We start from the raw sequence: 20,403 nt of genomic DNA, 5'->3' as shown, positions 1-20,403 counted from the left end.
CCAATAGACTTTTGGCCTATTTGGAGAAACAAACGCAATCCAAATAAATGGATTCTAAACGGACTCCAATTCCTTTTATTAAGTCTTTGATGCACCCCTCGTTAATCCAAAGGAATCCTAGACTATGGGAATCGGTTTTTATTTCTAATCCGAAAATGGGGAAATAAACTAAAAATTGGAGTCTGTTAGAGGATTCTATACGGCAACCAAACACATTAATTGAAGTAGGAATTGAATTCCAATGATTTCTGAACGTTTGCCAAATACACATTTTATAAGTTGGAATCAAATTCTATTCTAATAGATTCCATTCCAATGGTTTCCTACTCCATTCTATTCCTAATTAGTTTCCAGTCTCAGTTGCCAAACACACTCTAAGTGATTCACTTGTAGAAGAAAAAGACCACGGTTTTAAAAAGACTGCGTTTTTTTTTTTTTCTTCAATAACCTCTTCTTTTATCTCACCAATATTCCGTGTCAGAGATTACGAGGTCTGCATCTTGCTACAAAATGTTATGTAATAAGAAACGCTCATTTCCAACCCACATATTGCTCAGCAGGTAAAGCAAGATCTTGGTGTCCCATTTTTCCTCGAATGGCGAAGTTTGCGTAAGCAATTGTAAAGATGGGGAAGGTGGATGTTCCGAAAGGGTACCGCAGGGAGATACGCTTTGAATTGTGGGTTCCTAACCGATGGCCAAATGAGCAACTTAAGTGCTGCACTTAGTATGTATGCTTGTTGTTTTTCGTTATTAATCAGAAAAAATAAAACGTGTTGCCCTAAGGCACCATTGCCGGTTTTCTTTGTTTTTTTAGGCCACAACTATATTTCATTAAGGGTCCTGTTACTACCAGACTCCAATTTGTGTTGGGCAAATCCCGAGTTGGGCCGGAGTCTGCCCATTGTGTTGGGCACAGTTTGGACTCCTACACCCCCCAACTAAATATCCAAGAAACCGAAACCGGCTACCACCTTTATCCTTCAAACCCTCTTCGCGATTTCTCTCACCAAAATCAAATTTCTCTCACCAAAATCAAACCCACGATCTCGATCAAGCTCGATCTCGATCAAACCCACCATTAGTGAGTTTCAATTACTGATCAAACCCACCAATTAGCTGATCATACCCACCAATTAGCTATCTTTCAATTACTATTGGTAAGCTCGATCTTTTTATTGCCAAGATGTCGTTTGAAGAGAAGGATCTTACTGGAGACATCGCAGGTCTTGGTCCATTTGAAATTGATGCTTTACAGGACTGGGAATACAAGTTCATGACCAAGTATACGAAAGTAGGAACAATTAAGAAAACCATTCCCCGTAGAGGATGCACCACTTGCCGGGGATACCTCCGGCCGCCAATAATGATGCCGCTAAAAACCGTAGAAGGCTTAATCATCCGAAAGCCGCAGCGGGATGAAAAAGTGTACAAAGCCGAAAAAAAGAAGTTGATGGAGGATGTCAAGGAGTGATACCCGATACCGTGTTATCATCCGCACTGCATCGGGTCGATGATTGCTTACTTAAATCTATGTGCTAAAGATACCGTATTAGTCCGGTTAATTATAATTTTGTTGTAGAGAACTTGGCGTAAACCGCTTTTAAGTCGCTATATGTTGAACACAAAGCCCTAATAAGGACCTTTACATTTTGTTATTGTTTTTATTAATTAGTATTAAAAGAGAGTTTGCAATCCACGAGTGTCTCTAGAGAAACTAATTAAGTTATTATCGAAAAAAAAAACACGGCAAGTGGGTAAGTGGAATTCTTTGATCAAGTGCTTGGCCTTGCCCTCTCGCTCATCAAGGTCACTAACTTCGCCGAGCTTGAGCCCGATTTGACTTTCACACGCTTCAGAATTCGGACATTAGATCAAGACATGACATGATGTACCACTCTCCCCGGTGCATAGAGAAGAAGAACTCTAAACTAAACCTTAGTTAATCCAGACGAACCTACCGGGTTGTAATGAAGAAAGTTAGAAACCAAGCATTCACGCCAACGCAGAGCCGCTTAATATTTATGTGGACATAATTATTTTATGTTTGATCACGGTCATAATGTAAGACTCACATATACAAACAATAATTAGAACAATAATCCAAATGATTAGAAGAGAAGGGCGGAAAAAAGTGTTGAACAAGTTAAATTCACTTTGGTTTGGAGTCTGCCCAACACAAAACAACTTTTGGGACCAATGGCACATTTGTAATAAGTGTTTTAGTTTTTGGGGTCTGCCCAACACAATATGGAGTCCGGTACCTTCATTAATCAGAGAAAGTACCACCCATTGGCAACTGGGATTAATAAGGCCCCTGTGCATAAATATGGCCAGTGATCACCTCGAGATTTCAAGCATTACGTTCTGAGATCAACACCAGTTTGGCATCCTCGCCAACTCAGATCAACGGTAATCAGTTTTCATTTGATTAATTCCAAGCAAGAACCACTAAGCCTATTCAGCTAAAATTTGTTTTTAAGCCTATCCAGCTAAAATTTGTTTTCAACTACTTAAACAAAGTAATAATAACATTAAAGAATCATTTACAACTATTCAGGTATCAAGTAGTCCAATCGCCAGACGTCCCAACAAAAGAATGGGCTCAGTACACAGACTACAAATTTGGATGCCAAATGAACTTGGCATCACGAAACTCTCACTTTTCTTGTAAAGTAGAAAGCTACCCTTTTTTATTTTCAATGCAAATATGAACTTTGCACTTTAGACAGTAAAGAACTTCCGCTCATGCCTAGGAGGAACTTCGTTCACTTTGACAAGTGGCAATAGTAGAAGAATGGCATTTACAAGCACAAAAGTTTGTTTTCAGCTGAAGCACTCTAAGAACTCCTTCAAAATTTGTCCCTTTTAAAGAACCTTCACTTTGAGGGACTTCCTAGGGAGCCATAAGAAGAGCATTTGGGGATACAGGGGAACATAGAAACTGTACTGGAATAGTGGAATGAACCAAGTTACATGAAAAAATACAAACTTTTGTAAGAATGCCTTTTTCACGAAAAAAATCAAACTCACTGAACTCTTTTTCTGCATATGGAAACGCACTGGTCTGCTGATGTTTATTCGTTATATTTTTATTTGATGGCCACAAACGCGCAAAATTATCATGTAAACAGCTAAGTTACCTCCAAGTCAAATCCTGCAATATAGAAATGAAGCTGCAGCAATCAGCTACAGGACATTTGATGTATCTTTGTAGTGAATGATCATGTATTTCTGTAACTTCTCATATTGTTTATTCCACCGTTCCCTGTCTAACAACTAATATTGGCTTCTTGTCAACCATATTGGCTTCATAATTCAAACACCAATATTATTTTTGTTTAACACTTGAACCCCACAAATCTAACCAACTGTCCTTTCTACCTCAAACACGCACTTGCTTGGATCTAATCTCCATTAATCAAGCTAACATTATTCACATCATATCCCATAATACGTTCTTCTTTTATGTCACTAAACCCATAAGTTCACTCAATGAGCTGCATTAAAAAACCAAACTCTGTTAGATTTATTGATTATAAATAGCAGTAGTGGGTGTAAAAGATTAAAGAACAAAGACTCGTAAGCGAAATGACTTCGAATAGGATATCCATGAGACTGGTATCTCTAGTTATGGTCTTATTACATACAAGTGTTCAGTTGGAAGCTCAACTACAGTTTGGTTTCTATGTAGGAGCATGTGGGCTTGCGACAAACTACAAACTGCTTACAAGAAGACTGAAGCCAGTAACATTGGTAAGCGATGTGGCAAACAAGATTAACTTCACCACACCAAATCTGTGTTTGAAGGCTCGAAAGATTTGATTTGATTTGATTTTTTTTTTTTTTTTTTAATTATCTCGGTAGAAGATAGAGCAGGGAAGACCAAAAAAAAAATGCGAAAAGAAACTTTCACCAAAAAAAGGGGTCCGAAAAACGAAAGACGTGTTATTATTATGGATAGAACTAAAACGCATGGTCCATCACAAAAAAAAAAAAAAATCCGAAGTCCACTGTGATTGGTTGGTAGAAATAAAATAAGAAGTCAAACTCTTTCAATCTCCTCTCTTTTGTTTTCTTTCTCAACACCAGCCAATCACAGCCGATTTGGGATGGTTTTTTTGTGCTGGTCCTGTGGTGTTAGGGGTGATAAAAGGGTCGGGCCGGGCTAACCCGCCCCTCAAATTATAAAAGTTTTCATGATTGAGGGCCGGGTCAGCCCGCCCTTATTTGATATTGAGGGCCGGGTCGAGTAGGGTCAAGCATGAAAACTCAAGCCCTTAACCCGCCCCGACCCTCATTTTTTAGGGCCAAATGAGGGGGGCGGGTCGGGCCAAATCTAATTATACTTCACTAGTTTACTATTTTTTTTTGATTTTTTTTTTTTTAAATTGATTTAATGATATGTATATAAAGATACAAAACTAATTCTTATATCTTTAAAAAAAAAATAGATAGAGATGGTGGAAGAGATGATATTCTTAAAACATCTACATTTTTCATACTTAACTATGTTGTTAGGTTGGATTTGCTTTTATGTATTTAATTTATATACATATCATTAAATCAATTACAAAAGTCATATATTATTATATTATGTTATAATTTATTCTATATTGAAAACAAATTTGATGATTTTTTTTATACAATTTAGATAATTATAGTATAATACATAAATATATATTATAGTACATAAATTATCACTTCTATTTTGGGTTTACACAAAATAATCATAGTTCACTTTTCTTTTTATATTTGACCTCTTTTACTCAAATTACAAAATACCTCATATGATATGTGGTAAACTACTATTATTAAACATCATTTGTAGTGAAAATATTTAGTTCAAATAGAGATAATTGTGGTACCCTACATATATAATGTAAAAAAATATATATATCTTATCGAAAAAAAAAAAAAAAAAAGGCTGGGCCAAGGAGGGCCCTGGGGCCAAATCTTGGGCGGGCCTATGCTCCGAAACTAGACCTAAATTTCTCTAACAAGCATGAGGGCGGTCGGCCCCCCCTCAAATCTGTGAGGGCCAACTTTTGAGGGTTTTGACGCGCATTTTTGAAGGCCTGGTCGGGCCGGGTTGAGGGTCGGAGGGCCAAATTATCACCCCTATGTGGTGTAGTCGCCCCCTATTATTATTGGGTTGCGGTATTGGCACCCTATAAATAAGACTAGCACCCTTTGACCAATTCAACGGTACTAGCATTCTTCCATTAAATACACAAAAAACACTAACCGCAAGCACCTGCTGCGGGATCGCGACAATCTACGGCATCGGATTGCGGCAATATCTCATATCCCACAGAAGGTGGCTGCCATGGGTCTTTTTTTTTTAATTTTTTTTTTTAATAGCCACTATAAAAACAAAAAGTTAGTTGTCGCGAGATAATTTTGTTTACTAAAATAGAGTATTTGCTTGTGTTAATTATCAAAACTCTTCTTCATTAATTTGATCACAAATTTTTTTTTCGCATATGAAAATATTTACCGCGAAATAGCAAAATTATAGTTCGACTGTATATTTTTTTTGTCATAGTTTTGATATTGTTCTTGGAGTGTATAAAGAAACTTTAAAGGAAAAAAATGATGTATCCATATCGTGTGTGTTCAATACGCAAAATTTGAAGTGAAAAAAAAAAAAAAACACAAAAAAAATATGTCATGGGATATGCAATCTCACGGCAACCCGATACCGTGGATTGTGCGATCTCGCGACAGTTGTCTTCCGTGAGATATGAAATCTCACGACAACTGCCTGCCGTAAAACTATAGGCATGTGAAATGTAAAAATACATATAAAAAATAACTATTATTGTTTTATTTTTTGTCAAAAAAGTGCTAGTCCCATTTATCGGGATGCCAATACCGCACCCTTGTCTTATTGTCTAGATTTACTTACCAAATTAAAAGATTTTGGCTGTTATTTTTGGTAATGGAGAAAAAAACCCGCTATATAATCTCAATTACAAAGTAAATCTAATGGTTTTGGGTGCGCCCACACAAGTTGCCTTGTGCAGGTACCTTCTCTGAATTCGGACTCTATTTTTAGAAATGTCAACTATATTTTCTGCAATAAAGTTCTAATTAAGTTGATTAAGGTACATATACAAATTGTTGCCCAATCAACATCCTACCAAACCGCCACAAGCTAAATGGTTGGCACTCGGCAAAACTGAATCCAATTCAGCTCAGTCTAACGAATTGTTAACCTGATTCAACAGTCCCATTGCCCTCATAGTTTTTATGATTTAGTGAAGATGTAGCGCCACTACTGAATCCATTGGCCGTAATAGCTGCGGGATTGTCTCCAAGCCCAGTGATCTTTGAGGGAGGGGATAACTTCACAGCTGGACCATCAGTAACCACCGCAGCCTGCTGCCTCTGTAGCATTTCTAAGGTCTTTAGAGATGGCACATCACCTCTACAGTACCTATGCCACAAGTTCCGGTATGTTGTCTCTAAACCCAAGATGAAGTTAGGTCCATCACAAACTGGGGACTTTGCCATAAGGTCCCGAAGACTAGATCTCAGCTCTGAGAGTGCAGTAACGTTTGAGGCCAAATGCACTGCAGACTCGACATACTCATCCTCAGTTTCCGCTATCAGATTTCCCAAGCCTGCAATGAAATTAACCAAAAGTTTTACAGGTTTAAAATAGGATATTTAAAGCCTAGGGAGAACTGAATAAACCACATGTGTGCAGCACACTACATCTACTTTAGCAAATTACTTTTCAGCTTTAGTCTTCTGGAGGATGTAAACTGCACAAATATTTTATAATTTCTTTTTCCTCTTTTTTCAAAGGATGCCTTTTCAGAAAATCTTAGTAAAAAATGATGCATACATTGAGCCTCACTCATCTATCTCCATTAGCATTGCTCTTGTATGATTATAGTCTTAGACATGAATATTTAAGTAGGTGCGTAAAGATGAGATTGATGTGCTTGGCTAGGCTGAATAGGTCCCGTATGTCCAACTGTTTCAGGTTTGTACTTTCCTCGACTAAATCATGAGTGTGATACCATCCTTAGGATGGCATCACATTCATTTTTCAGTTTAACACTTCCAAATGATGATAGCTCAAAGCATGAATAACCATATCTTCTTAATGTTACATTCCATAAAATCTTCTAAAATTATGTCTGAGAAGATTAAAATCATTCGGCTAAGCTGGGCACACTGAACTATCCTTGTACCAAAGGATTATCTTCATCAGATTGAAAGATGGTGATTGATTGGTTACTTACAAAATGTTATTACCACTAGTAGTAGCATTTGCTCGCATTATCTTTACAGGATTTGATCAGTACCTACCCATTTACGATATTTTGTCCAGTCCATCTAAGAAATTTCACTGAGCAGTAGGTTCTTAGGTAGGAGGTGGATACTGTAATGCACTAAAACTACTGAACTAAATTAGCAGTAACCTCAGTAAGATGACCATGTCAGTTAAAATTTTAAAACGTGTACAAGAAGCCAAGTTCATGACATTAATAGAAGGATAGGTGCTAAAAAGCAACTCATCTGTGAACAGCAGACATAGCATCTCACTGAAACACGCATTGTTTTTTTCCTGGAAATCCAGAAATCATACTTGAAAGTTCAATTCCGAAGCAAAAAATTCTTGTTTTAGTGAAGTAGCATGTAAGAAATGAGTTGCTTCTTAGTGTTTTTCTAATAGACCAGTTAAGAAGCCTAGAACAGAGGGTGACAAGTCCACAACAAACTTCAATGTAATAAGAGAGAAGAAACTGCTCACCAACTTTGCTGAGAAGACTCACACCAACATTGTGGGCATGTACAGAACCAGCCATAGTAACACATGGAACACCCATGTACAAGGATTCACAAGTTGTAGTTGTCCCCGCGTAAGGAAAAGTATCCAAGCTATATAGAAACAGATAAAATAAGATTACAAAAGGCCTGGAAAGATATTAATTGAGGCTAACTTTGGTTCATGAAAATCAAATTCTACGAGAGGAACAAAGTTAGCCCTCTTTTCTCTGCTTGCCGTTCTCCCTCACTATCTCAGGCTGGAGAATTAGAAAAGCACTTTCCATTGTTTTAGAAAGGATGTTACTTTCCATGATGTTGATACAAAAGGAGAGTAATTCTTGACCCAAATAAACCATACATTCCAAGACAGATTCCACCAAACCAAACACACAGAATAGGGTTATTTTTTATTCCGAATATACAGAGTTCTACACTTCTACCCAAATCAGAAGTTGTTTTCCTATTTAAAGAGTTGTATGCCTTTGGCCAAATTAGATTTTGGTTGAATTGAAATTGAGTTTTAATAGAGAATTCATTGGATTTTCTTTCTTTGCACGGTTGGATCAAGGAAGGTAAACCCATTTTACAAAACAAAACAAAAATAAATAAAAATAAAATAAAACTTGCCATCAAACGAGATACAAAATTGACAGCACAGACCACCAATAAAAACACAAACATCAAAAGATTCAAAATCAGGCATAAAGCGAACACTAGCCATGCATGAAATAATCAAATCGACCCTGAAGGTTGCCAATATAAGTTGACCATATCCAAAAAGTTTCGAAAATTTGTATCTTTCTTTTCGTTAAAAGATTATCATCATAACATGCAACAAAATGTATATAACCACAAGAATGAACTATAATTTAGCCAAGTGACATTTTTTTTTTTTTTTTTGGATTGGTAAAGTGGGTATCTGTGTTGGTGCCTGACATAACTTTGCCTTTTTTTAGTGATAATTGGACTTCACCAAGCAAAAGAAAAAAGTAAATCTACAAATATTGACAGCGCATACGAAAGAGATACATCGGAAGACAAAGAAGAAATCAAGGAATTTTCGATTCCAATCTTTCAAAAAATAATCTTCACAAGAAAAGGGGCCCTTAATGTTCACGTAAAACCAACTGATATACCAGTTGCACTTACCACTAGCTGACTAATATGATTGATTAAGAATAACATTGAAATTTCTACGCGATTTTGAGAAGGACAAAAAAACAGAAGAAAAGAAAACCTCTGATTACAAATGAAAAAGGAAAGGACCTTGAGTCAAAGTTTTACCTAATATCCATGAGTGAGTATGCTTGCATGTGATCATGGTTGAGAAGGATGAGAGGCAGGAGATCAACACGTAGTGGTTCAAGTCCCAACTGCTCCAATGTTGAAAGAAATCTCTGTCTAACACTATCACAGCAGAAGGGTTTACACTTTACAACAAGCCGCGAGTTTGGAACAGCACGTAAAATCCTTGCCCAAACTTGCAAAACTTTTGGTGTTATCTAGAGGAGCAGAAATAAGTATTATCAAAAAAATATATATATAACAAAAGTGCAATAACATTGGCCAAGCCACAGTAATTAAACTCGACATGATTGCTTCATTCTTATCCGATCAATACCTTTGCCAGATTGTTAAAGCTTCCAAAAGTAACAAAACCATTCAAAAGCGCAGGGGTTGGACAAACTGGCCCAGCTTCAGATGAAGGTGTATAACACAAGAAGCATTCTGGTAATCGAACCAACTCTTCAACGTGCCTGCCATGTAAGCTTTTTAGTAGAAGCTACACCCTTATTTGATTAAATATACTAGTGATAGTAATTAACTGTACAATTAAGAACAGAAAAATATAAATCCAGCCAACCTTTGCCTTGTATCAGGAGGGTCAACCAGTGAATCAGTGATTCTATAATCAATCGTGGGCAAACCGGTTGTATTTGGGTAGCCAATCCAAGTAGCCTACAATACAAGAGAGAAGAATATAAACAACAGGAAGATTTCATAATGACAAGGAAATCAAATGGTACTAGGAAAATTCAAAAATGTTGTCTGGTACTGATTATGTTAAAAGATGTGCGACGCACCAAGCCAAGATGGTGCTAGCAGGACAGATGTCATAATTCATAAGTTATCACATAGTCATAACGCAGTGAAACTCAAAATTCTAATAAGTATCCAAGACAGCATTTTAAAAAACGAGTAAACTTTTAACCAACAGACACAATAGGAAATGCAATCGGAACTTACGAGTTACAATTAAATTAGCCAACAGTTCCAAACATGTATAGTCTAAGCCGGAAAGGAATATCCAACCATTTGGACGGCTTAACCTGTACACGCTATATTTGTAGCACTTGATGCAATAAAATTGAAAGATCCTAATTATTACAAAGATGAGCCACTTCCTTAAACAAAATATGAGCAATCTAAACCAACAATTGAAATGACAGATATAAACTATATTATATATACAAAAGTTCACTTCGACAACTCCTATGTTACTTGAATTAATTGACATAATTTTAGAACCAGGCATGATATCTATTAACATAATTACTCCTTTGCAGCTTTATTTTTCAGGCAAAGTTATTTCCTCAATTGCAACTTTCACTAACAGTACAGAAATGGTCTAAGAATGAAACAACTGACACAGAACATAAAATATAGACAAGACAATCATGTTCCACATGAATGGAAAATATTTTGATAATACCAAAGTACCAAACAATAATGCTTGCAGATATACCTGGATGGGAGCAGGTCTGCAGGCCATCATTCCTAATTTATTGTTTGCTGTGTGACCAGTAAGTTCCACCAGAATGTCAACTTTATCTTCTCTGACCATGCTGGAAACCTTTTTCTCATCAATTCCATATATATCTCTCCATAAACCACCCTTCTTCAGAACCTTTTCTCTAAATCTATTTGTTTTTGCATCCGCCTGTTATATCACCAAAAGAGGCTAAGCCAAAGCAACAAAAAATTGCATAATCGTTTCCAATGCTCTAAATTAGGATCAGAACATCCAGTATATTTGTTCCGCAAAAAAGGAAGTACACTACCAGATTACTAATTGTGAAAAGAAATACAAATTTGCCAACGCTGACTATCTTTTTATCTATGAAATGCACAAAGAAATATAGGTGGAAAATAAAACAGCAACTTTCTACAGTCTATCTCATTTCAGCATATAAGATTTCAATCCTAAACAAAAAAGAGTCACGTTCTGCTTGCTGCAATTCTGGTTCAATATCAACACGGAAGAACCACAAAGAACCAGATCTTGTAAATTTAAGATTCCCTTACTACAAAAAGACACGGCTGTGTTTACAGTACACTATAACCTTGCTGCAGCAGCACTTTGGTTCAGGATAAGGAAAAAAAAAGTTGCGATTAGATTCATCCCACATTTAGCTATCCTTAACTCTCATTTCTTGTAGACCTTCAGGTCAGTTCTCCTTTCTCTCCAAGGTCAATAAGTATGGATTATGTACGATTCACGAGTCCCAGAAGCAAAACACAACCTTTTGTTTTATAATGGTGCAAGTAGCTTTTGTGGATTATAATTATCATAATACCTGTACATTATCCTATACTAGATAACTGCTAAGCAGTGGGGGCGTGAGCGGAGGGTGGAGAAAAGAGAGGGAGAGATGGGCTTGTGGGTGGGGAGAGAGAGAGTTCGGGTTTGGTTGAGAGGGAGAGGGAGAGGGAGGAGGGAGGAGGGAGGAGGGGGAGAGAGAGAGAGATAGGTGAGAACAGATAGACAGAAACCAACCAATTTATTTTTTATCCGCATAACCCCCTCTGCTGCCCGGATCGTTCGCTCCGCTCACTTGATGAACACTTTGTAAGTTGTGCACCAAAGAGCGTTCTCCTGCTTTTATATATCAACATCTTAATTTTCTTTTTTTTTATTCATTTCTTTTATTTCGATCAGTTTTACATCATACTTACATGGGGGACAAAGGCAGTAGCATAAATAAAAGATTTACTTTTGGGGCGGGGGGGGAAGTAATATTACCTTCACAACTGCTGAGTACACGACCACCTTGTATTTACTGTAGTCATGATACAGAAGAGGCGCCTCAATGAAGTATGATACAGAGTGAGTGAAATAATCAGGAGATACATATCCAATGACAAGTGGTCGCTCCGGTTCTTTTGGATTGTCCCAGGATGTGTACTGCGTAAATAACCTCATGAAGCGTCTACCCCAATCTCTGCTAGTATAGAATTCACTTTAGGTTAGCATCATAAAACTACATTATTGGGGAAGAAGCATCATAAAACTTAAGTTCCTTCATGAAGTTAAAGCAAAACATTGGCATAAAACATATGTCAGCAATAAGGAAGATAACATGTGCTCATGTCCATTAATATATGCTCATTTTTCTTTTTCTTTTTCGAAGGCAACTCGTTTGAGTCGTTTCTGTGACCAGCATATGTTATCCAACACATGTACAATACCAAATTTGAGGTATATAACCTTTAGTATGTCTGTGTCGTATCCACACAGATTGTTCTTAAAATATGGAGTGTCGAACTGTCGATGTTACATAACATGTGACATGCCAATATGCGAAAAAAATCAATTTTGTAAAACAACTCTACGGCGATTACGAAGCAATCATAACAAGAATGTGTACCTGTGAGCCTCAAAAAGTTTATCGTCTTTTCCCTCATTGATATAATTCATCGCAAGCAGTCGATTCTGCATAACAAAGCATATTGCTTTAGAGATTTTTTTATGGCTTGATTGAAGAACGAATAGAGAGTAAGTGGAGATAGCATTTCCTTTCTATTACATAATTTCAACAAGACATTTCTAAAAGGGCCAAAAAGGTAAAAGGTATATGAGAACCAGAGAAATATATCTATAGAGAGAGAGAGAGAGTTTCTTCACAAAATAAATATTGAGTCAACATGTTTAACAGTACCTGGCCTGCATTGCGAGAATCAGGATCTATCTTGAGACATTGTTCATATGCTTCAATCGCAAGAGCTATATTCCCTGCATCTCTGTAAAGAACACCTGCATACATGAAGCGGTTAAAAGGTTGACAATAGAACCGCAATTGAGATAACTACATTAAAACAACAGTTCTGATCATAAGAATAATTTCTCTTATCTATAAGAACTATTAAGTTATTTCAGACTGTAGCAGTAATGCCTGGTGACTTATTTACTGTTACAAGTTACTAATGTTGAACATATCCATGAAACATCGAGAGAGCGTAGCAACCTAAGTTATTGTATGCTTCCGCATACGAGGGATTTGCAACAATTGCCTTCTCAATCATGCTTGCAGCTGCATCCATTTTGCCCTGCAAATTTAAATAGGATAGTGAAGAACCATCCAACAATATGATCGCTTCTTATGGGTCCTTGGTTTGTAAGAATAAACTAAATAATTTAATACTAAAATACCTGGACAGTGTAGACTACGCCCAAATTGTTTAGCGATTGCGAGAAATTTGGTTTGATTGATAGAGCCAACTATAAAAAATTGAAAAACACGTCCAGAAACAACAATTGCATCAGCTATTGGACAATCATGACTATATAATGCATATCCTAGTACCAGATAACAATATATAGTGTTGAACAAAAATCAGCTGCTTTAAACTTGCCTGATAGCATTCTACAGCTTTATCAAGGTTGTCTCTGTCCTTGTATATTACTCCTAGATTGTTGCATGCCTCCGCACAGTGGGAATTGAAATGGAAAGCAAGCTCATAGAACACAATAGCCTCCAAAGACAAAAAAAAAAATTGTAAATATGCTTCAGAAAGAAGAGTACTAGGAAAGCATATATATGAATACAAGCAAGGAGATCAGACAGTTCCTTTCAGTATTTCTATAAGTGATTCTTTATCAAGGCCTGTTCCTACCATGTCAAACTTCAGCATTTCACCATATGCAACACCCAAATTATACATAGCATCAGCATAATGCCAGTTGTAATATAAAGCCTTTTTGTAGTATGCCACACCTTGGTTGATGTCTCCCTCCAGTTTCACCTAAACAGATGGACATCACTGAAACCAAAGTCAGATGTATAACAAAAAGACAAAATAGTAAATCAAATGGAAATGGTTCGTATCCTTAAACATATGTTATCTGTTACCATAAATAAACTCAGCAGCATCAAAGTTGATAAAATTACATCTATGAATGAGGAAATGGTTGAATGGATTGTCAATTGAAAAACAATGAAGATATTATAAATCAAGAACATGAAAAGAAGTACTGGGGGTATTTTTGATAACTGGTACAGTATAAAATGAATCAAGCCACTTGATGACGGAGTTTCCTAAGGATGACTTAGACCTGTTACTTCTAATGCTCTTGCAACAAAAGGATAAACTGCTCCATAACTTTTCTTTCTTCGCTGGTAAAGAACAATTAAAATTACGAAGCAAAAAGGTCGCCATAGAAGAAACACAAGGCCAAGCTTAAAAGGGAAGTAACAGTCCAAAGTGAGGAAAATCCCACAGCACAACTGCATCAGAGTGAAGCCTGGAAACATTAATAAACCAAGAAAAAGTAGAAATGTGCTAACTGGCTTGCCGACACCACAAATACCAATACTAGTAAAAGGACAAATTAATTAATCATACAAAAATAAAGCAGAGGCTTTTATACATACACGAAAAAAAATTCCATTTAAATAGGTCACAACGACCGCATTCTCATTAACCAAAACCAACCCCAGTTTCTCCAGAAGTAGGCATAACTTCAATAATTGAAGACAATCTGGCACAGCTACGTAAGCTTTTCTAAAATACCTCAAGAAATTAAAGGTAAGGAAATGGGTTCAGACTTCAGAAAGAATAAAAAAATAACCTTTGTTCCCAAGTCTGTTAAAGCAATTGCCATGTTACTCTTCGCAATCTGAAAATTTGGGGAAACAGCCAAGCACCTGTCATAGAAAATGCAAAAAACAAGCATAGACCCAATCATGTAAGGTCAAAAGTTAGGTTAAAACCCAGCAAGCATAAGAAAAAAAGGGAAAGGACAAGCATATACCTCTCATAGCAAGAAATGGCTGATTCCAAATCCCCACGGTTTTTGAAGATAACACCCATATTGCAATATGCTTCAGCATACATGGGCCTTTGTATTGCAGCTTTCTCATAGCAACTAAGAGCCATATCATATTGCAACATCTCAGAATACACCACACCAAGGTTATAATAGGCAGGCTGCATAGAAGAACTAACAAAATGAGAAACCCAAACTACAGAACAGGAGATAGAGAACTGACAGCAGCATTACAAATGGGAATGAGAAGGATTGTAAGATTACAGCGTACTGGGGATCTATTTTAAGAGCTTCACAGTACTTCTGGATTCCTTCCTGAGTGTTTCCAGCAAGCTTTAAGCTGGTACCGAGGTCTGTTAGCACAATTGCAAGGCATTCTGCTGCTGGTTTGTATGCCGGATCTGCACTTAAGGCCTTCCGATATGACTGCAATATAAAAAGGCCGCAGTATGAGTATTGTGATCTATCTTATTCAAAGCAGAACAAGGCTTTTGCATTTATTAATGTCCCACTTTTAATATGTTCTGAAATTTGAAAAGCTCATGCAAAAGTTCAAATGCTGATGGAATTAGTATTAGTATTATTTAGTATTTAGAAGTATTAAGTATTTAGTAACTTAGTTTATTTAGTAATTGGTATTCTAGTAGGATTTATCTATTTAGTAGTTGGTTTCTATTTAGGATTCCTTGGAGACCTGTCTCACAAATTACTTGGTTGATTTAATGAGAATTTAGTAGTGATTTTCGGATTAAAAGTGTGTAGATTTTAGGGTTTACTAAAAAATCCCCTTTTTCCATCAAATTAGGGTTAGAATTAGCCTTAATTTATCAATGGTGTGTTGATTAAAGTTGTTTCCGCCTTTAATTGGCATCAGGTTTGTATGCCGGATCCGCACTTAAGGCCTTCCGATATGACTGCAATATAAAAAGGCCACAGTATGAGTATTGTGATCCATCTTATTCAAAGCAGAGCAAGGCTTTTGCATTTATTAATGTCCCACTTTTAATATGTTCTGAAATTTGAAAAGCTCATGCAAAAGTTCAAATGCAGTTGAATTCGCCTGATGGTCAGGTCCAGCTGCCAAAATGTTTAAGTAGACTCTACGTTAAGCTCCAAGGATCTGAATTTACCATTATATGAAGCGCTGACAATGGCTACAACCTTTGCAGAGTACACTTCCAAAATAAGATGCAGACACAAACGTAAAACTCTTAGAAACTGATACTTCTACAGTAAGTCAGTGACAAAATTACAATGATTTTCACAATAAAGTTTAATCTCCTGTAACATGTTCTAAATCATCAAATCAGACCTCTGTGCTGATAAGGCAACAGCTGAAACCCAAAGCTCCTATATCTAAATCAGAGTTTTCTCCCCTTACCTTTAAACTAATATATATTACTGATATAAGCAACTATACAAACGTAAACTAGGAGTGTAAGACAAGGCGTCCTCCCACCATCACTATACATAGAACAGATACCTGAAAAAAATGCAAACTTTTTGAAAAGATTCTTCTCCATGCTCGTTCCAAATTATAATATAAGATCCCTTCAATATAATCGACAGCATATTGCAAATTACTCTATTGGTAACTGATAATGCCCTAAGAATTTACTGTAGGTATGGCTGAACAAAATACTGTTGAATTCAGTCTGCAAAATCCGAAGAAAACGATTTCCATGCAAAGGCCTGGTCAGGGATGCATGGGGCTATCTCTTCTTAACTAAAGTCTGGTTGAGGGCAGTGTCCACAACCTCCAGTAAGTGTTTTGCATTAGTTAATGATGTGTCTTCTCTTTTAATAGCTTATAAATAGTTCCTTTGGGACGCTTCATGTGAATTTCAGGTATCTCTCACCTGCACGACCAGCAACAGGCATGCTGCTCTTGTCGACTCATATAGGGGTGTGAACAATTCCAAGTTGGGTGGAGACTTATTGACACCATCCCACTCTTTGCGCTGACCTATTGCCAGGGACTAAGAACTCTACTATACCTCCTCAAGAATCTACAATCTCTAGTCTATTAAAATTTTGAAAGATCCTTGGAGTAGCATAGGGTCTACATTTATATAGTCCATAAACAACAATGCCAAAGGTGGTTTTAGGGGTGCAGAGGAAGGAAGGGGGGGGGGGGGCCGTCCAGTGCTAGGGATAAGAGGTAAAGGTTGAAGAGGAAGATCTGTAGCTGCTAAAAAACCTACCAAGAGCTTTCTAAGAAACTGTTAAGCTTATTCTCTTCATTTCTTTTTCACTTTTGTCGGTAAAGTGACTAGGTCGAGAAAACCTTCAATTATTTATTTATCAATAAAAGAAAGTTTGATTCCCAATAAAACGTACTGCAATCATCATAGGTTATTCTTCCTTGGCACGACTCTAAAAGTCGAGACTGCCCAATCCAACATCAAATTTAAAGTTACAGCACTAAAGAATCTGATTACATAAGAAATCTTCGAACTATCAACTCCTTGAAAATGTTGACCCCCTAATTCACTTGCACAAGGCTTCCTTCACTTCCTCTAACATCTTGTACAATTCCGTGGACATATGCTCAAACATTCTCTGATCTATCCAAACAACCAAACAAAGGCATTAGGGAGATGTTGTGCTAGCCATTTAACCCTATGTGGTAGTGTGTCTAACGCCAAGCAATCCAAATTCCCAATAATAAGTATTACAATCATCATAGGTTAGTCTAGTCTTCCTTAGCAAGACGCTAAAAGTCAAGACTACCCAACCCAACATCCAATTTACAGTTACAGCACACTAAAGTATTCAATTACATAACAAATCTTCAGAATATCAACTCCCTGAAAATGTTGACCCCTTAATCTTTTTTCCTTCACTTCCTCTAAGATCTTGTGCATTTCCTTGGACTTATGCTCAAACATTCATGATTTATCCAAATAACTAAACAAAAGCTTTGGGGAGATGTTGCACAAGCAGTATAGCTCTATGTGGTCTCCTTGCCAAGCAATCCAAAATTCCAATAAAAAATTATTGCAGTCATCATAGGTTAGTCTTCCTTAGAAAGACGCCAAAAGTCAAGACAAGGCAACGCAACCCAACATCCAATTTAAAGTTACAGCACTAAAGCATCCAATTACTTAAGAAACCTTTGAAATCTTAACTCCTTGAAAATATTGACCACCTAATCCACTCATACAATGTTTAATTCACTTCCTCTAAGATCTTGTGCAGTTCGTTGGACTTGTGCTCAAACATTCTCTTATTTATCCAAATAACCAAGCAAAGGCTTTAGGGAGATGTTGCCCAACCCATTTAGCCCTATGTGGAAATGTGTCTAACAATCTCCTTGCTAAGCAATCACTTTAGGGGATTTACCACAAGACACAACATTTGTTGGATGATGAAAGATATAGTGCCGAAGACATGATCGATATCGTCCTCAACAATGTTGCAAAGTACACACTCATTGTTTAAGCCCATTCCTCTAGCATATAGCTTATCTGTGTTTAAGTCCCTTTTTCTGTTGTACGAGTGCAACACAACCCTCTAGGTACATCATTTAGGTTAGAAGTTATTTAGGATCCTGTTGTTAAAATAATTCAGTTACAAGATTGCGAGTCGGAAAAATCAACTTCTTCGGTTTGATGTTGATCAAGAGACCCCGTCAAGTCTTCTGCACAGACATATCATTAGTCTAACTGCCCTCAAGGGCAAATTATATACTGTTACTATTTCTAATCCAGGGACAGACGAATTTGATCTATTGCCAAAATACAATATCTCCTCCATTTCACTTTACTTCCCTCTTTGCTCGAATTCAAACCACAAACCTTCCTAGACCTCTCCTTGATTTCCCCTAACTAGATTCGTGGATCCAAAATCTCCCTGTTCAAGTTCTGGGCAGCCTAGGGTCGTAGATTAACCATTGAGAACCTTATGAATATTAGCAATGCTAGTGCCTAGTTGACATGTCTATCAGTCTATGTCTGATGGTGAGTTCACGAATCATACATCCTCACACAGTGGCCTTTTTTGTGGTGTATTTGGTGCTTATTTGTGCTTTGCTCAGCTTTATATTGAGTATGTCAGTCTGTCCAGGTTCATTCAAAAAGAATATATCTTCACGTACTTTTAAGTCAAGTTGTTAAAAGAAAGCTGAGTCTCAATAGAGTATTATCCACCCTTCAGTCATGTACATTATTTTCTAGTAGGCCACCTTGTCCTACGTCTCTCCTTTTTGAATATTTCCTTAATGGAATCTAGCATTAACATATACACACACCCTAATAAACAAAGACTGACACCAAGACCTTCTCATATGAAATAAACATAGTAATCACATAAACAATACACTATTATGCTACTGAAAACAAACAATGCGCTATTAAACTCATACCTCAGCAGCTTCTAACAAGTGACCTTCATCCTTATACAGAATACCACAATGCGTAAGAGCACAAGCATTCTCTGGGTCCAACTTAATAGCTTCTGCAAAACTCTCGAAAGCAGGACGACTCATCTTCTGCATTTGTAGACATATACCTTTCCCAATATGAGCTTCCACAATCGTACCATCCTTATCAAGTATACTCTCGTACAAAGCAAGTGCATCCACAAACTTGTTCCTAGACCGTAGTATGTTTGCGTAATACAAAGCATCTTTCCCTTCAAACTTGTTCCGTAATGGTGAAACATAAGCCGCAGTAGCAGGTGAATCATCACTAGTAGTAGTAGTAGTAGTAGTATCATCAGACGTTGGCGTTAATATTTTCAAATACCCATTATTATCTCCATGACCACCTGTCTCTTTCCCATTATTACTATTAACAACACCATCTGCTTCCGGTCTCGCCATTACCTCAATTTCCTAAAAAACAAATAATTGCCCAAATTATAAAAAATCATATTTTTAATTCTTTGCAATATAGCGTTGTCTACAAAACAAGATTCAACACTAAAAAGTTACTATTTTTAGTTTAAATTAAGCTAAATGACATTACCAGATATAGAAATTAGGGCTTTCAGTAAAAATCAAGAAAATAAACCAAAGCATTTAATAAAGAATAAAAGATTGAGTCGAGGGGAAAGTTACATTAGATGAAGTGGAGCATGGTGAACAGTGTGTACACGTCAGCAAAGATGAGAGAGAGAGAGAGAGAGAGTTTTTGGGATGAAGGAGAAGAGGAGAAAAGAGGATGGGTTTGTTGTGTTTGATGTTTGGGGGTAAAAATGCATTTGTACACCCGCCTCTTCCTCCGACGCTTCTAGGAGGAGTGGTCTGGTTTTTAATGTCAACTCTCTTTTGCTCTCATGTTACGCTACTCCCGTTGAATGATAAATTTTTTCTACGCTACTCCCGTTGAGCGAAATAATCTGGTATGGACGATATATATCGGAACCATATTTCATGAAGTTTGATACTGGTGTGGAAAAGCCATTTTTGAAATAATGGCATGGAACTTAGCAGAAAGTTGCTATTTTTTTTACTTTTTTTTTTGATAACCCGACCATCTTATATATTAAGTTTCAAAATATATAAGTTTCAAAATATAAAAGATTACAATTCAGAAAATTTGGTGGAGGCTCTACACCTGAAAA

General features: G+C 36.9%; 1 protein-coding gene and 1 long non-coding RNA gene across 2 annotated transcripts; both read right to left on the bottom strand.

Moving 5' to 3' along the window:
* Positions 1-2,509: 2,509 nt before the first annotated feature.
* LOC147489336 (uncharacterized) lies at positions 2,510-4,285 on the bottom strand. Its single transcript, XR_015201587.1, has 2 exons — positions 3,650-4,285; positions 2,510-3,499 (listed from the first exon to the last, which is right to left on the bottom strand). It is a non-coding gene; the product is annotated as an uncharacterized LOC147489336 (long non-coding RNA).
* A 1,649-nt stretch (positions 4,286-5,934) lies between these two features.
* SPY (Tetratricopeptide repeat (TPR)-like superfamily protein) lies at positions 5,935-20,161 on the bottom strand. Its single transcript, XM_086571767.1, has 18 exons — positions 19,898-20,161; positions 19,202-19,672; positions 15,100-15,261; positions 14,821-14,996; positions 14,638-14,713; positions 13,683-13,811; positions 13,422-13,541; positions 13,219-13,287; positions 13,034-13,115; positions 12,728-12,822; positions 12,437-12,501; positions 11,812-12,010; positions 10,534-10,728; positions 9,652-9,746; positions 9,409-9,544; positions 9,072-9,289; positions 7,771-7,898; positions 5,935-6,628 (listed from the first exon to the last, which is right to left on the bottom strand). Exons 2-18 carry the CDS (start codon positions 19,658-19,660, stop codon positions 6,216-6,218), a joined length of 2,817 nt encoding a protein of 938 aa, XP_086427893.1. The 5' UTR covers positions 19,661-19,672; positions 19,898-20,161; the 3' UTR covers positions 5,935-6,215.
* Positions 20,162-20,403: the final 242 nt, after the last annotated feature.

Source organism: Coptis chinensis, chromosome 7 (assembly GCF_015680905.1).
Source record: "Coptis chinensis isolate HL-2020 chromosome 7, ASM1568090v1, whole genome shotgun sequence".
Classification (NCBI taxonomy): Eukaryota; Viridiplantae; Streptophyta; class Magnoliopsida; order Ranunculales; family Ranunculaceae; genus Coptis; species Coptis chinensis.
Note: the sequence above shows the minus strand (reverse complement) of the source record. Positions and strands in the feature narration are given on the sequence as shown.